The sequence below is a fragment of the Alexandromys fortis genome, unplaced genomic scaffold (assembly GCF_014885135.2).
Source record: "Alexandromys fortis isolate MF-2015 unplaced genomic scaffold, M_Fortis_MF-2015_v1.1 scaffold_23, whole genome shotgun sequence".
NCBI classification, from domain to species: Eukaryota; Metazoa; Chordata; class Mammalia; order Rodentia; family Cricetidae; genus Alexandromys; species Alexandromys fortis.
In genome coordinates this window covers 133,897-150,406 of record NW_026067907.1, presented here as the reverse complement: position 1 = coordinate 150,406, position 16,510 = coordinate 133,897, and the positions used below count along the sequence as shown (strand labels likewise).

General features: G+C 43.9%; 1 protein-coding gene across 1 annotated transcript in view; it reads right to left on the bottom strand.

Annotated features, from left to right (window-relative positions):
- Window positions 1–10,874: 10,874 nt before the first annotated feature.
- The window catches only part of Ppp1r14c (protein phosphatase 1 regulatory inhibitor subunit 14C), a 93,644-nt gene continuing 88,008 nt past the window's right edge, over window positions 10,875–16,510 (bottom strand). Inside the window, exon 4 of the mRNA XM_050135943.1 lies at window positions 10,875–12,445. Coding sequence (XP_049991900.1) covers window positions 12,371–12,445 — 75 coding nt within the window. The 3' untranslated portion in view covers window positions 10,875–12,370. The remainder of the gene's footprint in view (window positions 12,446–16,510) is intronic.

Sequence of the window (16,510 nt, the reverse complement as noted above, 5' to 3'; positions counted from 1 at the left end):
GATTTTAGCCATTCTGACAGGTGTAAGATGGTATCTTAAAGTTGTCTTGATTTGCATTTCCCTGATTGCTAAGGAAGTTGAGCATGACCTTAGGTGTCTTTTGGCCATTTGAACTTCTTCTGTTGAGAGATCTCTGTTCAGCTCAGTGCCCCATTTTATAATTGGGTTGTTTAGCCTTTTACAGTCTAGTTTCTTGAGTTCTTTATATATTTTGGAGATCAGACCTTTGTCTGTTGCGGGGTTGGTGAAGATCTTCTCCCAGTCAGTGGGTTGCCTTTCTGTCACTTCGAGGGGCAGAGCCGACAAAGACATCCTCCATTGAGGGGTTGCTGCTGCTTCCCCTAGGAGGCCTTTTGTATTTCAGTTCTTCTAGCTGAAGGATGAACCTCTTTCCAGAAGGTTCTCTCTAGAAGCAGCATGTAAGGTTTGGTTCTTACAATGCCTTCCAAAAGGTGTTTATTAAAGGCTTGGTCTCTAGTCTATGGCACCACTGTGAGGGCAGCAGAATCTTCAGGAGGTGCAGCCTAATGGAAGGAAGTTAGCTAATGAGATGTTGAATACCTGCTCTCTCTCCCTCTCTCCTCCTCCTCCTCCTTCTCCTCCTCTTCACTCCCCTCTCCTTGCCTCTCCTCTCTTCTCCCTGCCCTACCATGAGCTTTTCCCACTATGCACTCCTGCTACCAGGCACAGGCCCAAGGCTACTACCAGGTCAAGTGACTTACCCCCAAAACTTTGAACCAAAACAAGTCATTCCTTTTTAAGGAATTCATTTCTTAAAATGAGAGAAAGCTGATTAATATACAGTTAGAAACACAGGCAGGCCAACATCTTTACTGAAATCTCATGGACAGACATATGGCAGTGCTGGGCAGAGTGTGGCCATTTAAGTTAGAAAGCATCCCCCAGCAGGGCTCTCAACAAAAACGTGTACCAGGAAAGAAAATGAATGTGACCCAAGACAACAGAGAAACCGCACTGAGGATGTTTCCAGGGAAAGCCAAGCAGGTTACAGCTGCTGAGAATGGACAGAGCTGTAAATAAAGCCTGGAGGCCAGGAGGAAGGATGCTGCTAATTGGAGTATGCGTTTGCAAAGGTGAACACTGCATGCTGCCCCAGAGGGACCGACTGCAGGTTTAATTAGAGATGATTATCTGTAGCCTCGCCCTTGATCTAACAACAGTGGCCCTAGAGATGCCTGGGAGATATGAGCTCATTAGATTCAGCTCTTGTTCTTCGAATTTAGACAGGGTGGGTTGTTTTCCCACCTCTACGCTTCCCAGTTATGATTTAAAAATCTTGCTCTTCAACTACCTCCATTCTGGCCAAATATGGCCCTAAGAGGGAAGGCTAAAATGAACACATTACAATACACATTACAATGTTTAAAAGGGTGAAATGCTGCACACAGACAATGTGTGTGTGTGTGTGTGTGTGTGTGTATGTATATGTATAATTTTAAATCATTTTGTGCTTCCTTCCAGGTCTCCCAAATCTCCAGCTATGGAGTTTAGGAGCTAGAGAGTTTGAGGGGAGAGTCCTTGATCCTGGGGGCCAGGCACTCCACTCTGTTTCTCAGGAGGTAGTTTATAGCCTGGCAGGCATATTGTGAGATGCCAACCTCACTGCGGGGCCCCTGTTTTAACGCCTGTTGCTAAGCAGTATCAAATATCAAAGAGTATCAAAGAGCCTGGGAAGAGGAGAAAACAAAGGCTTTAGGATAGTGGTGATTGCTCTTAAAATTGAAAATGAGTGAGGATATTCTATATAACTACGTGTAGGCTTCCACCTACAGAACAGCGAAAAAGTGCTTCATGTGTGCACATATATGTGTGTGTACATACATGTAAATATACATGCTTACACAGACAGGCCCTGACATGACAGATTTTGTGATGGGCATTCAGTAGCCATCACGCTTTGAATTTAGAATTTTCCCCCAGGCTAGCAGCCTGTCATCCAACCCTCTTTCCACCTTGGACAGAAACAGCAACTGGCGTCTGGTCAGGAGTACTGTCATGAGGAACAACACTCCCGTGTCTCAGAGGAGCAGGCTGCCAGCACTTTCTAAGCTCCAGTTATCACCACAAGCTTCACATGGTTTAGCAGAATTCGCTAGATAACTCATTTATCAGTCTAGGAGTCAAAGCTCTCTCACCTGCTGGTTGTATGAGCCCAGAATATGTGGGCTCCGCATCTGTGGACTCTACTCCCATAGGTCTAGCTAACTGTGGGCTCAAAATGGCTTTTGTAAAATCTGGCTTCTAAGCTGGATATGTATAGATATTTTTGGCATTATTCCCTAAACAATAATTCTCTGCAATAACTAATTCCACAGCAGTTCCATTGTTAATGATTACAATTACTGAGAGTCAATCTGACAAGAGCTTGGGCTTGGGAGGATGCATGCAAGTTATGTGAAAATATTGTCACTTTATAGATAGACTTGCATGTACTGGGTTTTGTTATTCTGGGAGGGTTCTTGTAGGCGAGGTCCCGAGGACGGCAAGAGAGGAGTGCATTTTCGGATCTAGGTTGGTGAGACTAACAACAGCAGGTATTGACTATGGGAGTCTGTACACCGGGCATCCGAGTTCACAGAGGCGGATACAGTCAGCACTCTGTAGCAGGCATCTTAGCCTCACTTGCTCCGCTGATGACAGGTATCTTAAGTGGAAGCACATGGGTGAGGAAAGAGATCCCCCCCCCCACCATGTTCTTCGTGTTCATTGGGCAGGCAGGACAGGCAAAGTCTGGAGGAGGCTGGTGGGTTCAGCAAAGCTAAGAGAGAAAGGAGGACAAAGCCTTACCCTGGAACATTCTCCCTACAAGTGCTTCAGATCATCTGGATAAAGTATCACTGATGGATGTACTCTCTGCACAGCCACTAAATCTTCAAAGTCTCTTCATGGATACTGTCACCACCCCTTAGTGTGTGTCCTCACCCCGTGGATCAGGGCAAAGGCTCTGGGGAGCAAGCCCTCTGGTTACTTTGCTCTGCAAGGCCCACTGAAGGTATTCCACATGTGCACAGGTGCATAAGGCCAGACACAGGGGTCAGTCCTTGCTGACCGCTGTTAGCTTGGGAACAAGAGCCTCACGTGCCAGCCAATAGCACTGCCCATTAGCTCTGTGGCTTTTGGCAAATGTGTCATATTTTCAAATTTTGCTACCCATTAAACCCTCTTTTGAATTTTCTGTTCCCTCTTAGTCACACCTGAAGCTGGTTCTATACAATTCTCTCCGGGAGGGCATGGCTTGCTCCTCATTCGGATCCTCATTTACTATAAATATAAATAGAACCATATATGAATTTGCATACGCCTTAGGCATATTTGTGAAAGTGGAACTTAGGGGTTGAATGATATTTACACATAATATATTTTTAAAGATTTATTTGTATTATTTTTAAAAACATGTATATGTGTGGAGATATGATTTTAGTTCAGGTGCCCACAGAGATCAGAAGAAGGCATCGAACCCCCTGGTGTTACAACTATAGGAGGCGGAGAGCCCTTTCTGTGTGGTACTAGTAAGTAAACTCAGGTCCTCTTGTAAGAACAATATGCCAAGCCATCTCTCCAGCCTCTGCATGTTATGTTTCATAGCTATTTCCAAGCGGCCTTCCAAAATTATGTCCCATTAGTCCCCTTCCCTTGCTCCATCAGTGGGCAGCATGGTCCTGAATGTGGACTTGGTATTGCTCACACTACAAGGCTATAGACCGGCTTACTCTGTAAGCTGCCTAATGCTATCTGAGTGACAGTTGTAATGTCTTCCCCCACCATTCTCCACGAGTCTCTCACAGCCCTCACATCCAGGTAGTTCCCTCAATAAGGAATTTGACAGAAGCAGAAGTGATGGCTGCTGAGGACTCCCAGCGGGAGTTAATGAGTGTGCCCTAGATGAGAATGAATGCTGATTATGCAATCACAGACTTGGATGTGGTGGGGGACATGTTAGCTCCACTCTGCCTGCTAACTGATGCTTGTTGCCTGTGGATTTCTTCTTTTAAGATCTGTGGCATTATAGCCTGACCTCAGAAGCACGAACTGAAATGTGGGAGTAGGGGAAGACATGGCTACGGCTGGGTTATCTTTAAAAGCCAAGCGGAGGAGAGTGGGCAGGCTCCACCCATTTCCTTGTAGAGACTTCCTTGCCATACTCTACGGTCCTTTAAAAGTTCCAGGAAGCCTTGGTAAGCAGACCATGAGGCCTTCAGATTCAGGTAGCTCAATATGAGCATCCGGCAGGTCAGTTAAAACGCACCCTTTCCACCTACAGCAGACATTACTTTCCCAGTTACCAGCGACTAATCCCCAAAGGCTTTTCTCCAATGCTCTATGAATGGAAAATGAATTTGCCTCTTGGTCATGAAGTGAGTGTCCAAGGGAGGTCGGATCAGTGGCTATGAGCTTAAAGCCCCTTCATTTCTGTCTGGCTTTCCATGGATAATCCTCATTGAACGGATACTGTCTGATTTTGTTCTTGGCAACAAAATGAGGATTTCAGCTCTCACATGTTTTCTGCCTTCAGGCTCTGGCATTCATTAGACATGTGGCTTTGTCTTGTTCATTCACTGTGAATCATTCTTGATCACCAGTGGTAGAAAGCTGAGCAGGTACCTAAGCCAGGGTGGTTTCTGTTCCTAGCCTTGAATATATATATTCAAATTAAGAAGCAGTGCCTTAAAAGAAATGAAAGTCGCGATAAAACATGAGTGACAAAAAGAGCAATTAAGAGTGTATTTCCCGGGCAGTGGTGGCGCACGCCTTTAATCCCAACACTCAGGAGACAGAGGCAGGCAGATCTCTGGGTGTTCGAGGCCAGCCTGGTCTACAAGAGCTAGTTCCGGGACAGGCACCAAAGCTACAGAGAAACCCTGTCTCAAAAAAAAAAAAAAAGTGTACTTCTTCCTGGAAGGTGTGTAATGTTTTAAGGAAATAAAATTTCTAGCAAAGTATAATGCAATAGCTTTGCATTTACAGGGCTACACAACAATAAAAAAGATACATAAAAAATGGGTTTCGTCAAGACACAGCATTGCTACTGTTCTGCTCCTTTTTATTTCTCCAGGGACAAGAAGACAGCATGTACACTTTTCCTGTGTCTATCACTCTGTATTTGCACACTATGGTTCATGGTGTTGTCTTAATTTTCCTGTTAGGTGAGCTAGACTGGACAGTGGAGAGTGGAAGGCGGTGGCAGCCGGGCAGAGTGTTCACTGTTGAGATAGACATTGAAGGGGAATCTCCACAAGAGAACCCGTGGGGAGAAGGTATCACAGGAAAAAGGGAGACTCAATACTCACCCTTGTAAGAGTCCAGAAGAAAGGAAGGAAGAAAGGAAAGAAGGAAGGAAGGAAGGAAGGAAGGAAGGAAGGAAGGAAGGAAGGAAGGAAGGAGAGAAGGAAATCCAATCAGGCTGAGGTCTGGGACTTGAAACAGGCCTCAGAACTCCACAGCAGTTGCTATTGAGATAATGGGACTGGATCTCAGTTTCTATGAGTCTGGGCTCCGAGGTTCTTGGCCCCGTTCTTTGCCTCCATTAGCTGTGGGCATTCTCAGGATATGAAGGCAGTGTGGGTCCCTCCTTCCCAGATGCTCACATGATTCCCCTGAATGCTTTGTTACTTTTCTTTTGGCTTCCAATCCTCATGCTGTTCTCTCCCTCTTCCCGCTCCCTTCCATGACTATAATGTATTTGTCTCATGCTTCCAATGGCTTGAAGACCCTATGGATCTACAGGAACTATAGCTTTAATAACTTCTAGTAAAATGATATGGCTAAGTTGAGTTTTCAACTCTAAAGGAAACAGTTGCTTGAAACAGAAAATAAGATTTAGGGGAGAAATAAAAACCTAAGTTACTTTTTTTAAAAATCTGTTTGGAGGGTTTCTTTAAAGACTAATGCCACTTACAAAGAGACACTTTGGCTAATGTCTGGGACATTCTTGGATGACGATACAAGCAGACCATACAGAATGTGCATGTTGGTCACTGCCTTAGGATTACAGCCCTGGTGGTCCAGACACTGCCCAAAGGGTCTTTAAAAGATGAAGAGTCTTGCCTGTCATCTGCCAGCCAGCATCTGCAGGGACATCTGAGCTGGTCGCACTGCTCTAACAGCTGCGTGGGCACTGAAGTGATAATTTGCTGCCACTAAACCGCAGGAAAAACAGTCAGTCACTTACCTGCCAGTAAAGTTGACAGAGAGGGTGTCAGACTACCATAACCAGTCACCTAGGGACCAGACAAGAACCGATCTGGTAGCACCAGATATTTTTTTTTCCTGAGCTCAATTTCTATTTAAGTTTTAATAACAATTTGATTTGATGGACTGTGGTGCAACAAAGGAATTGAGCTCACTAACATCTTCCTGGGTTTGCTTTTATACATACGTGCTGTCTGTACAAGCTGATGGAGTTCCTTCCCTCACGATAGGCCCAACATGTCTAGAGCACACACCCATTCACTTCAGCCCGCACGGGTCTGGCCAACCCTTGCCAGATTGACCTCTTCAGTTTCTGCACATGGGAGGAAGCGTGTGCTCTTGCCGTTCTGTGTCTGGTTTGTCTCAGTTTAACGGCCTCTATTTCTATTCATTTTGTGGCAAATGACAGGATCTTGCTGTTCTTCATGGGTGACCAATACTCCCGTTGTCTCTTGGTGGATGGTAGGTAACTTGTATCTTAGATATTGTGAATCGTTCTACTTCAGTGCCTTTCAATACATACTCTGGAGTGATCAGGAGATCATAAGGGAAATATATTGTTAGCTTTTTTATTTTAAAGAGAAAGATTCACAATAAAACTGCTGTGCTGTCTTCCCTGCCTCATTCAAAGGGCTCATTTTGCTCTAAGCTCTTAGGATATGGGTCCTGCCTCCCTTCTACCAAGTAGCATTCATCTTAAGCTGTTTAGAAAAAAGGGTATAACGTGGTTTCCATGAAAGTAAACCATTCCCAGGCATGAAGCCCCTTGTAAAGAAAAATGCCTGACTTTATATAGTTAAAAAGACTAATGACGTTAGAGTCTAAATACAAGAAAATTTTCATTATAAGAGCAATATACCCAGAACTAGGAAGGCTGAGGCAGGAGGATTGCAAATTTAAGGCTAACTTGGACTACACAGTGAGACTCTGTCAAGATAAAAAAGAACAAAGAATGCGAGGGAGAGAGGGAGAGAGAAAAGGGGAAAGAGAAAGATAGAAATGGTTTTGCAGAGCCAAGATGCCGACCAGTGTCAGGCTTGAGAAGGGCCTGAGAGTTTGCTCTCCCATAAGCTCTTGAGTTAACCTGCCACTGTGTATGGATGTTTACAGAAGACTAATGAAGCTCTTCAAGAAGGGCAATTTATCACTCTCAGTAATTAGCGGCAGCACGTGCTTGTGTGTGTATGCATGCGGTGATTTTTAGAGTCAAGTTTTTGGAAGTCCTGGCTTCTCTAAACACTACACGTGCTGAGTTATCGTCCTGGATGAAGTTCGCTGAATTTAGGAAATCCAAACCATTTATAACAGGCAGCAGGCACTCACTTTGCTCTCAAGGGTGGCACCCCAAACTCCCAAGGCTGTTTGCTACACTCCAAAGGTTCTTGAAGAGGGAGCTCAGAACAAAGGTCATCTCTGATCAGTCAAGAGGAACCCCTGCAGAACCGTCTCGCACTGTCTGTAGCAGGGAATTCCAAACATGTATATAAATGGGATCAGGCCTTTGCAGCAACCGTGTTGAAAGCAAACCAATCTTTCCTGCTTGCAAGGACCATCCACTTGTAGAATCTGCCAGAAGAAGGTGAAGGCGAAGAAGGCTGACCAACCAACTTCACTTACTTCCTCCCCCCTGAGTCTGAGCATGGAGAAAGCATGTACCAGAAACAAAGTTGAGCCGGTACCAGAACGCAGGTTATGAGAGGGCCTTGTCTATAGCTGTTTTAACCTGAGTGTCCTATTGAGACATCAGGTGCGGTACTGTGTGGTGCAGTGCGGTGATGTGAGAACGGAGTCAAGGGAGATGGGAAGGAATCAGGTCCTACAAAGCAATTCATCCTCAGGCAAAAATGCACCAGAATCAAGGCAGAACCCGTGAGGATCTCTCCATGGTTCTTCATGGAGAAGCGTTCATTCAGTATGCTCCTGAGGTTGGTGGAAGGGCGCTCACAGAGCCTGGGCAGCTGGGTCTCTGAGGCTGAGAAGATGCTCTCCCATTCACAGGCAATTTATAAACACATGAGAGATTATATTCCAAATCACCAAGGAAATGGAGCTAGTTTTTAACAATAACCCCTACAGGCTTGTTTAGCATAAGAAGAATTCAAGTAAAAAAATACACTTGTGTCCAATATGGAAATGACTTCCAGAAAGTTCCAACTGTCAAGTGTACTTGTTTTTAGAAAGACCACAAAAGAGAGCTCCGCTACCCACAGCATTTTCTTCTGCATCCTCCTGCACTTGACAGCACCGTTGAAGGGGCATGAGCCTTGCACACAAAGGTGAGAGTCAGTCTTCCTTTCAGAGAGAGGGAGGGAGGGAAGCACCCCCAAAATGGATGGATTCCAGGCAAGATACCAAAAGGGACTCCCAATGATAATGGACCCATATGAAATTCAGCGCTACCAGTATATGACCCACAGCCCTGGGGCCTACTTTTCTCTTGCTAAACTGGAGTCACATGGATGGTGGTTCATGTTCCCAGCCACTGTGCTTTCTTCGAAAGATCTGGATACAACCATACTCTCTGCTACTGTTGCTAAGCTCATTTTCAGTCTTTCAAGGAGACTCCAGGAGGTAAGTAAAAATCCAGTATCTTATGCATTCCAAACACCTTCCCCCGAGCTGGGTTATCTTGCCTTCCCAGCAAATGGATATGTGGCTACCCCATGCTCAGCTAATAGGCCAAGTCCAGGGGCATTATATTGGGTCAAGGGGTGAGGGAAGGCGTATAAGAGTTGTGAAACAGAGAGGTAAAACCAGGGTCGGGATGCTGAGCAGGGAGCCTCCTGTCTCCAGGTATGAGGAGGAGCTCAAGTGGCTAAAACCCACCCATCATCAAAGCCTGCTTCCCTCACCACAGCTCAGAGATCTGAAGCAACTCAACTGTAGTTCTTCAATTTCACTCCTAGGCATGGTACTGACGGTGAAGCCCCACAAGGGCCAGGAAGTCCAGTGGTCATGAGCCATGGGGAATATTGGGGTTAAACTGGCTCCTGTTTGAGTCTGAGGTCTAAGGTCTAATTACCACCTTCGGGAGGCTGTCAACTCTCCTGAGTTTATCTTCTCAGATGTACAATGACGATGATACAGCCTGCTTCATGAGCTTTAAAGCCGGAATTAAATAAAGGTACAAAGGGGCTTCGCCCAGAGTGAATGCTTGTAAGTGGAAGTATACCATCAAGTTTAATTTGTATGTCCCAGGGTTAAGCGGAACCGGGCATTGACGTCATCCTGCAGTGACGAGCGCCTGTGTGGTAAAGAACCAGTGTGTCCATGGGCCATCTGCCTCCTGCAGCTATTGCATCAATGAAGGAGACTGACCTCGAGTCAACATATCTTATAAGACACTAGTGGGGCTCAATGCGGGGATCTGGAAAAACAAGTCCTGTGGACTTAGGGGATGAACGTAATGGGTCCCAGCTGACTGAGGCCTATGTTATTTTAAAGCTCAAGTGATTCCAACAAACACTCAGACCCCAGAACCACCACCCTAGCTGGGGAGGAAGGCGTCTTCTAGAAGACGCTTTAACATTCACTGACTTCTTTGATAAGCCAGGCATAGGACTGGATGCTGAGTTACAGGCCATTCCCCAGAATGGCAATCCCAAGGCCTGATCTGAGGGATTCACATGAGGGCAAGCCGGTAGAACATTGTTGGTACACGCTGTGACGGGGTACATACAGAGCTGTGGAGGACACCTTGGAGGACGGGGGAATCTGTTCCAGCCCTCTCAACAGAGCCAGCTGGTGAAGAGGGTGTTCTAGGCCGAGGTGAAATATTTTACCCTTGGTGAGAAAATTACATGGGGCATTCAAGAAACCACAAGGGTTCAGTGATATCCAACAGGACCAAAAATTGAAGCAAGGAGGCAAGGGCCATGTTCCTCTGAAAGTGTGACAAGGGGTTAGTTTTGTTAGACAAAGGTGATTGAATCATTCCAATTACTAGGTAGAAATAGCAGAACGAGATAAGACTGGACATGGAAAAGCCAGTTCTAAGATAGCTGGGCAATCTAAGGATGTTCGGCATGGACAGGCTTAAAAGGTATCAGTTAAGCTTGGTGACTGGGTGTTTTGGAGAGGGAGAGGAACCAAATATGTAGCCTAGCATCTAGCAGGATCACCCAGGAAGTCTGAGGATGCCATCGAGCAAGGGAGAGAAGCAAGGACAGAGCATGCACAAGTGGGATGAGAGACCTCAGGTGGAAATGGGACTCCTGCTTCACCTGCTGAACATGACGCCGGCTGGTCAAGCCTGATAGAAACCCTGCACATATCACATATTCCTGACTCTTACTGTGCATGGCATTCTATTAACAACTGGAATGCTTTCTTAATTTCAAATCCCTACAGGTTTGTCTCAGATGGGAAAAGGGGGCGCAGCTTGGGAGAACCCAGGAATAGGAGCCCGCAGGACAGAGTACACATTGCTGGTCTTGTTTCTTTCCCAGTCCAAGAACATGGTGGGTCCTCTGCTGAAGACACAAGAAAAATGTCATGATTAAATGCTGGCACATTCTTGGAAAATGAGGGGCTAGCCGTCTGAGTGCTCGGCATCTTCATCTGCAGAGAATGCAGCAAAGTGAACACAGCCTTGCATAGTCTGCAATCATATGCACAAAGTGAACACAGCCTTGCATAGTCTACAATCATACACACAGACAAGCTTGTAAGCAGCTCCCTTTATTTGAGTAAATAGCTTGTAAATAAATCATTGGTAAACATTACAAAATTAAATACATTTCCAAAAGCTTGCCAGTATACAGAAAATTCACAAACATAGTTCTTTTAAAAAATAAAATATGTTCAAAGCACCCTTGATATAAAATGCCTGGTCCCTGTCTTCAGACAGGGCCACCTGGAGACTTCTTACAGCAGGCAGGGTTTCCAGGGGGAGGCAGTAGGGGCTTCCTGGAAGGAAGGAAGGGTTTCTACTCACTTTTCACCCCGCCTACATCCCATATGAATTTTAATTCTTCTCTAAAGAGCTGGTATGTAACTGAAGGATAAGGGTAGGCACTCAGGCCTAACTCCCAACATGGAAATCAAAGTCACAATTAGGACCATGAACCACTGAGAGAAACCAGAGATGAAGCCATGCTTCTAAACCAACAAGCATCTTCCGGGGTCTTCTCATCGCTACATTTTCTCAATATTCAGTTTACACTTCCGGACTAATGGTTTCCAAGCACAGAAGGGGCCAGAATCTACTTCTAAGGAGGAAGAGATTCAATCTGTTGGCTTCCCTTTGGCCGGCTTTCACTGACAGAGATAATACACAGTATTGCATTGAAAGTAGAGAGCCCATTGCTACATGGGGCTTCCTTTCTCCATTGCAAAACTCTCTTCAGGAACTGTGGGCATTTCTTTAGAAATCCGGTTGGTTCTTGAAATTAAAAGTTCATAAAACTTCAAAAGACCACAATGAGGCAATAAGGACTTGACCTGGCGAAGCATCTCAACCAATGAAAAAAAAAATGAAAGTCCATATAGTAAGCCCTTGACCAACTCAACATGTGTGTCATATGGCTCATTATAATAATGAACACACCTAATTCTTCCACTTTGGCGCAGAAAGTGGATGCCGAAGGTAGACCACACTTGTATGAAGAATGCCTGGAGGCATCTGGAAAACACACAGCCTGTGACCTCTTCTATCAGGACAGGCACAGGTTTATTCCATCAACGTGAGATAGAGGTCACATTCTATTTTTGACTTAGAGTTTGTAGATATATATATACAACCATGAGACATTTTTGACATCTCAGTCAAATGTATAACTTAAGAATGTCTCATCAAACTGACCACAAGAAAACTGTCTTCCCTGTAGAGTGAGATCCTAATTACCGCTGAGTCCTTAACAGAAAACACTGCCTGGCTCCGCCCATCCTTACAGATACATCTGTTTTTACAGTCCTTGTTCGGGCTGCAGTCCAAGTTGTAATAGCTTTGCCATTAAAATATTACAGTAACAAAAACCCTTTAAAGTAACAAAAAAGGAACACTTTTGAATAAATGTCTAACCCTCCCCATCCACACACATACACACCAAAAAAATGTTGTTTGTAAAAGACAACTATGGTTATTTAATAAAAGTCGTTGTGAAGTCCAAATCCCAGGTCGCTTTCTTCGTCTCCGAGAGAAGTCTACCCTGTTCCAAAATTATACATTCTTCTTCTGCGGAGGGCTCAGCTTCCTCATGCCTCTTATCCGGGAGAGCAGCTCCCTGATGAATTCCTAAAAGACATCAAGGAAGTTAATATAAGAGGCCACATTATTAAAACCTGTGCTTGTGACTGTGCCTAGTGTCACTGATGTCAATTGCAGTGAGTGAATCTGCTTGGAGGTTGAAACTCCGATGTGAAATAGCAAAGGAAGTTTTAGGAAGCTACAAGGTGCGCAAATTTCACAGCCCAAGGCCTTCTCCTTGCTCTGCTCTCTGTAGGGAAAGTCAGGTGCTGTCACTGACAGACATCACCCATGTGGATTCTACGTGTGACTTCTGAACTCAGTCCAACAATGTGTGGGAATATACCTAGACATCTTGTGATCTGAACTGTGTAGGGCCAGGTTAGAGCCTAAGATTCTGTCATTTCCAACTAAATTGCAGATGGCCCTAGACTGTACCTGGGTCAGCAAAGCTGGGCCATTGGTTCTCACAGTCGATTATCAGATCTACCCAGGGGACTTAGTCACAGCTGCTGGGCCCACCTTGGTGCATCTGGCTCAGTACATGACAGAAAGTGAAAAGGTATCTTTTGGCAAGCTCCCAAGTGAGACCGATGCTACTGAAAATCAGTCTCTCCAACTGCTTAAACTGTAGACAGTGACCTCATGTGGGTGAGGTCATGCAACCAAGTCTGGCAGCCATGAAACATTTGTCAACAGTGCAAGGTTTTGGTGCACACGAGGCCTGGGATGACGGCAGAATCACTTGTATTAAAGCCCAAGGCATCCCTAGTGGCACCTGCTGCAATGTTGTGTTTTTGCTGTGCACCCAAAGTGTTCTGATGTGATAGAAACATAATGCTTTAATTTTAGAAAAAAGACTTTTATTAATTTCTACTGTCTATTATAGAAATGTCAAATTATTATATCCTTGTACTGTGTCATCTTGAAAGTTTTGATTTCTAAAAAACTGCTGATTGAGTTGCTTACTTTATATATATGTGCCCGCACACACACATACACACACACACGTATATATAATTATTTAGTACATTTTGGCTTAAGATTGGGACAGAATTTCCAACAATTTTGAAATGGCCCTAAATGTACTTCCATCACTTTATGCTAAGTATTTCTGTGAAGTGTCTGGTTCTCTGTACTGTTTAGATCAGTAGTTCTCAACCTGTGGGCCATGATCCTTTTGGGGATTGAATGACCTTTCACAGGGGCCATCAGAAAACACAGATTATTTACATTATGATTCATGTAAGTAGCAAAGCTATCATACAAACAGACAAACAAATAAAATCACATTTTGTGTTACAGATCTACACACACCTACATTGAAACTCGCAGAATAAATCCCTGCTGTGCACGTGCTTCTGTTTTCTAGTCTCATCAAATTTATTCACAAAGAAATGCTGGGGAGACCCACTGAAGTGGGTTCCTGATCTGCACTGCATGACTGATTTGTGCAGAGTTGGGGTGAAATCCAGGGCTTCGAGCAAGTTAGGCAAGCTTCCCAGAGATGGAGTCATATCCCTAGTCCTTGTGATTGCCTGGAGACCAAAAACCAAAGACTGAGCACTGACCTACAATAACTCTCTTGTACCATTAAGAAACTGTCATTTTTGCCTTGTATTTTTAAATGCTCATCTGCTATCAAAGTTGCATGTATTAAGAAATGACTGCATCTTTTTCCTATTTTGTATTTGTAAAGACAAAGCTGGTAGCCAGTTGGACTTTCTGGCTGGTGAAAAATAATAAAATTATATGTCATACCAGGGCCAACCGAGAGTAGACACGGATAAACTGATCTTGTGAAAGTATCATGGCTTAACTATGTGGAGACCTTTCAAAAACTAACTCTGGCGGTCTCCTCCTGCCAGCTACACCTGCAGTCATTAAGACCCAGGCTCTGCCAGTCCTGCACTGTTCTCTGACCCCTCCCAGCCCATAATAAGCTGTAGCATGTGATACTTTGCCTACCACCACCACAATTTGATTCTTAATAGTCTTTGCTAGTATAAAACTAATATGTGTTTCGCTTAAATATTTGGGACATACAAACCAGGAGTGGTATACTCTGAATTAATCGCGCTTAACAGATTTGCTGCCGTAAACCTTGATTTTAGCTACTTAGATCACACTGTGATCCTTGTTGTCTACTTGACATCATGCCAAGCTTTTCCCCACTTACAAGAAAGTATTCCTAAAAGCAAATGCTCCCGGCTACACAGTCCTTTTATAGGCAGCATCAATACTAAACTTCTCAGTACTAGATTCTTGGACTCTTCTGGCATATTCCAAATTATAAACAATGGTATAAGTGAAATCTATGCGCTTCAATAACTGTCCTCAGTCCAGATAATACCTGTTGGAGACAGGTCCCACAAGCTGGTCAGAGGACAGCAGAGGAGCGAGATGAAAGCCCCATTTTGTTTTTCAGCACACCTATCTAATTTAAAGAATGCTCACGATTGAAATAACACCATTTTCCCCATTTATATCTAACTTGCATTTTGCAAAGCTAAGTTTCTCATTGTTCACAGCCCATAGCATCTGGCACATTCACTTTTCCTTTCACTGTTTTGGGAACTGCTATGCAAATTATTGTTGTGTATATGAATGCCGTGCAAATGAGCGGCAGGAGCCCAGTATTCCACTGTGTGTTTCCTCTTTTGATAAAATCCAAGGTCAGAATCTCGAACCTCATCATTTATTTCATGAATAACTCTGTTAATTTTCTACTGTTTTAATAAAATTTTCACAAAATAAAGATAAAAATCATGAGGAGCAGCATACCCTTCTCCCTCAAGACAAAAGTGGCTCTATCATTAAATCGAATTTAAATTCCACAAAAATTTATCATAAGGTAGGTGAATCTCAGAGATTAAAATGTTTCAATAATATAATTTGTGTTTATAATTAATTGTGTGTGTGTTATACTATGACAAACATGTAGACCAGAGGACAACCTTGAGGTTTTGGGTCTTTCCTTCCACCAAGTGGTCCCAGGCATCAAACTCAGTCAAACTTGGCAGCAAGTGCCTTTATCCTCTGAGTCATCTTGCTGATCCTTCATTTTAATTTTACAGAACCATAACTTTGATAGACCTAATATACTGTCTGTACATGTGACGACTAATCCTGGTGGTCAATCAATCTGATTACATCCAGAATCAACTAAAATCTACCTTAGTAGTCAATACCTCCGAGGGATTTTCTTAATCAGATTTTATGAGGTAGGAAGACCTACCTTAAATCTGAGCTACACTTTCTAGTGCAGCCCACATAAAATACACAGAAGAAGGAGTCTTTTATTTTTTGCCTGTTTGCCTTCACTCTGACCCTTGTTTACCCTGTTGCTGAAGCAGGTATTAAACCCAACTTCTTCAGGATTCCAGCATAGACTGAAAACCATTAGCTCTCCAGGAATCCTCTGGGTCTCCAGCCCTAGATAGAGACTGCTCAGACATCCAGCCTTGTTGACTAAACATTACTGAGTTCACTGGCTGTCCCATTGTGAAAGCCACCCTTGCACCAACCAGACTGGATCCTGGAGGTCAGTCTAATAACACTCCTTTTTTAATATACATCAGTTCTGTTCATTTAGAGTCCTGACTAACACAAACACATAATGCCTGTTTAAATTAGCCATTAAATTTGCACATTTGGGTGCTCAGTTGAGTGTGTGAAAAGCAAGAAGTCCAATAAGTATTCCCCAAATGGAAATGTGGCCATGGCACTTATCCAGAAAGACTCAGTTTATTTTTCAGATGATTCTCCAGGAAGACTCAAGGATTTCTAATCAAGAATACCTAAATGTCTCTATGTCTGTATCTCAAAGATACTTTCAGCTAGTGACAATATAGCTCATTTATTTTAAAAAAAAAAAAAGCCTTGAACTGAGAACACAGATTTAGACGGGGTGTGTGTGTGGGGGGGGTTGTCCCTTTGAAGAAGTGACCTCTGAACTGAGGCGTGAATTAGTTCGTGTGGTAGTTTGAAAAAAAAAAATTGGCTCCAAAACAAAGTGGCATTGTTAGGAGGTATGGTTTTGTTGGAGTAGGTATGACCTTGTTGAAGAAAGTATGACACTGTGGAGGCAGTGTGAGGTCTTATATGCTCAAG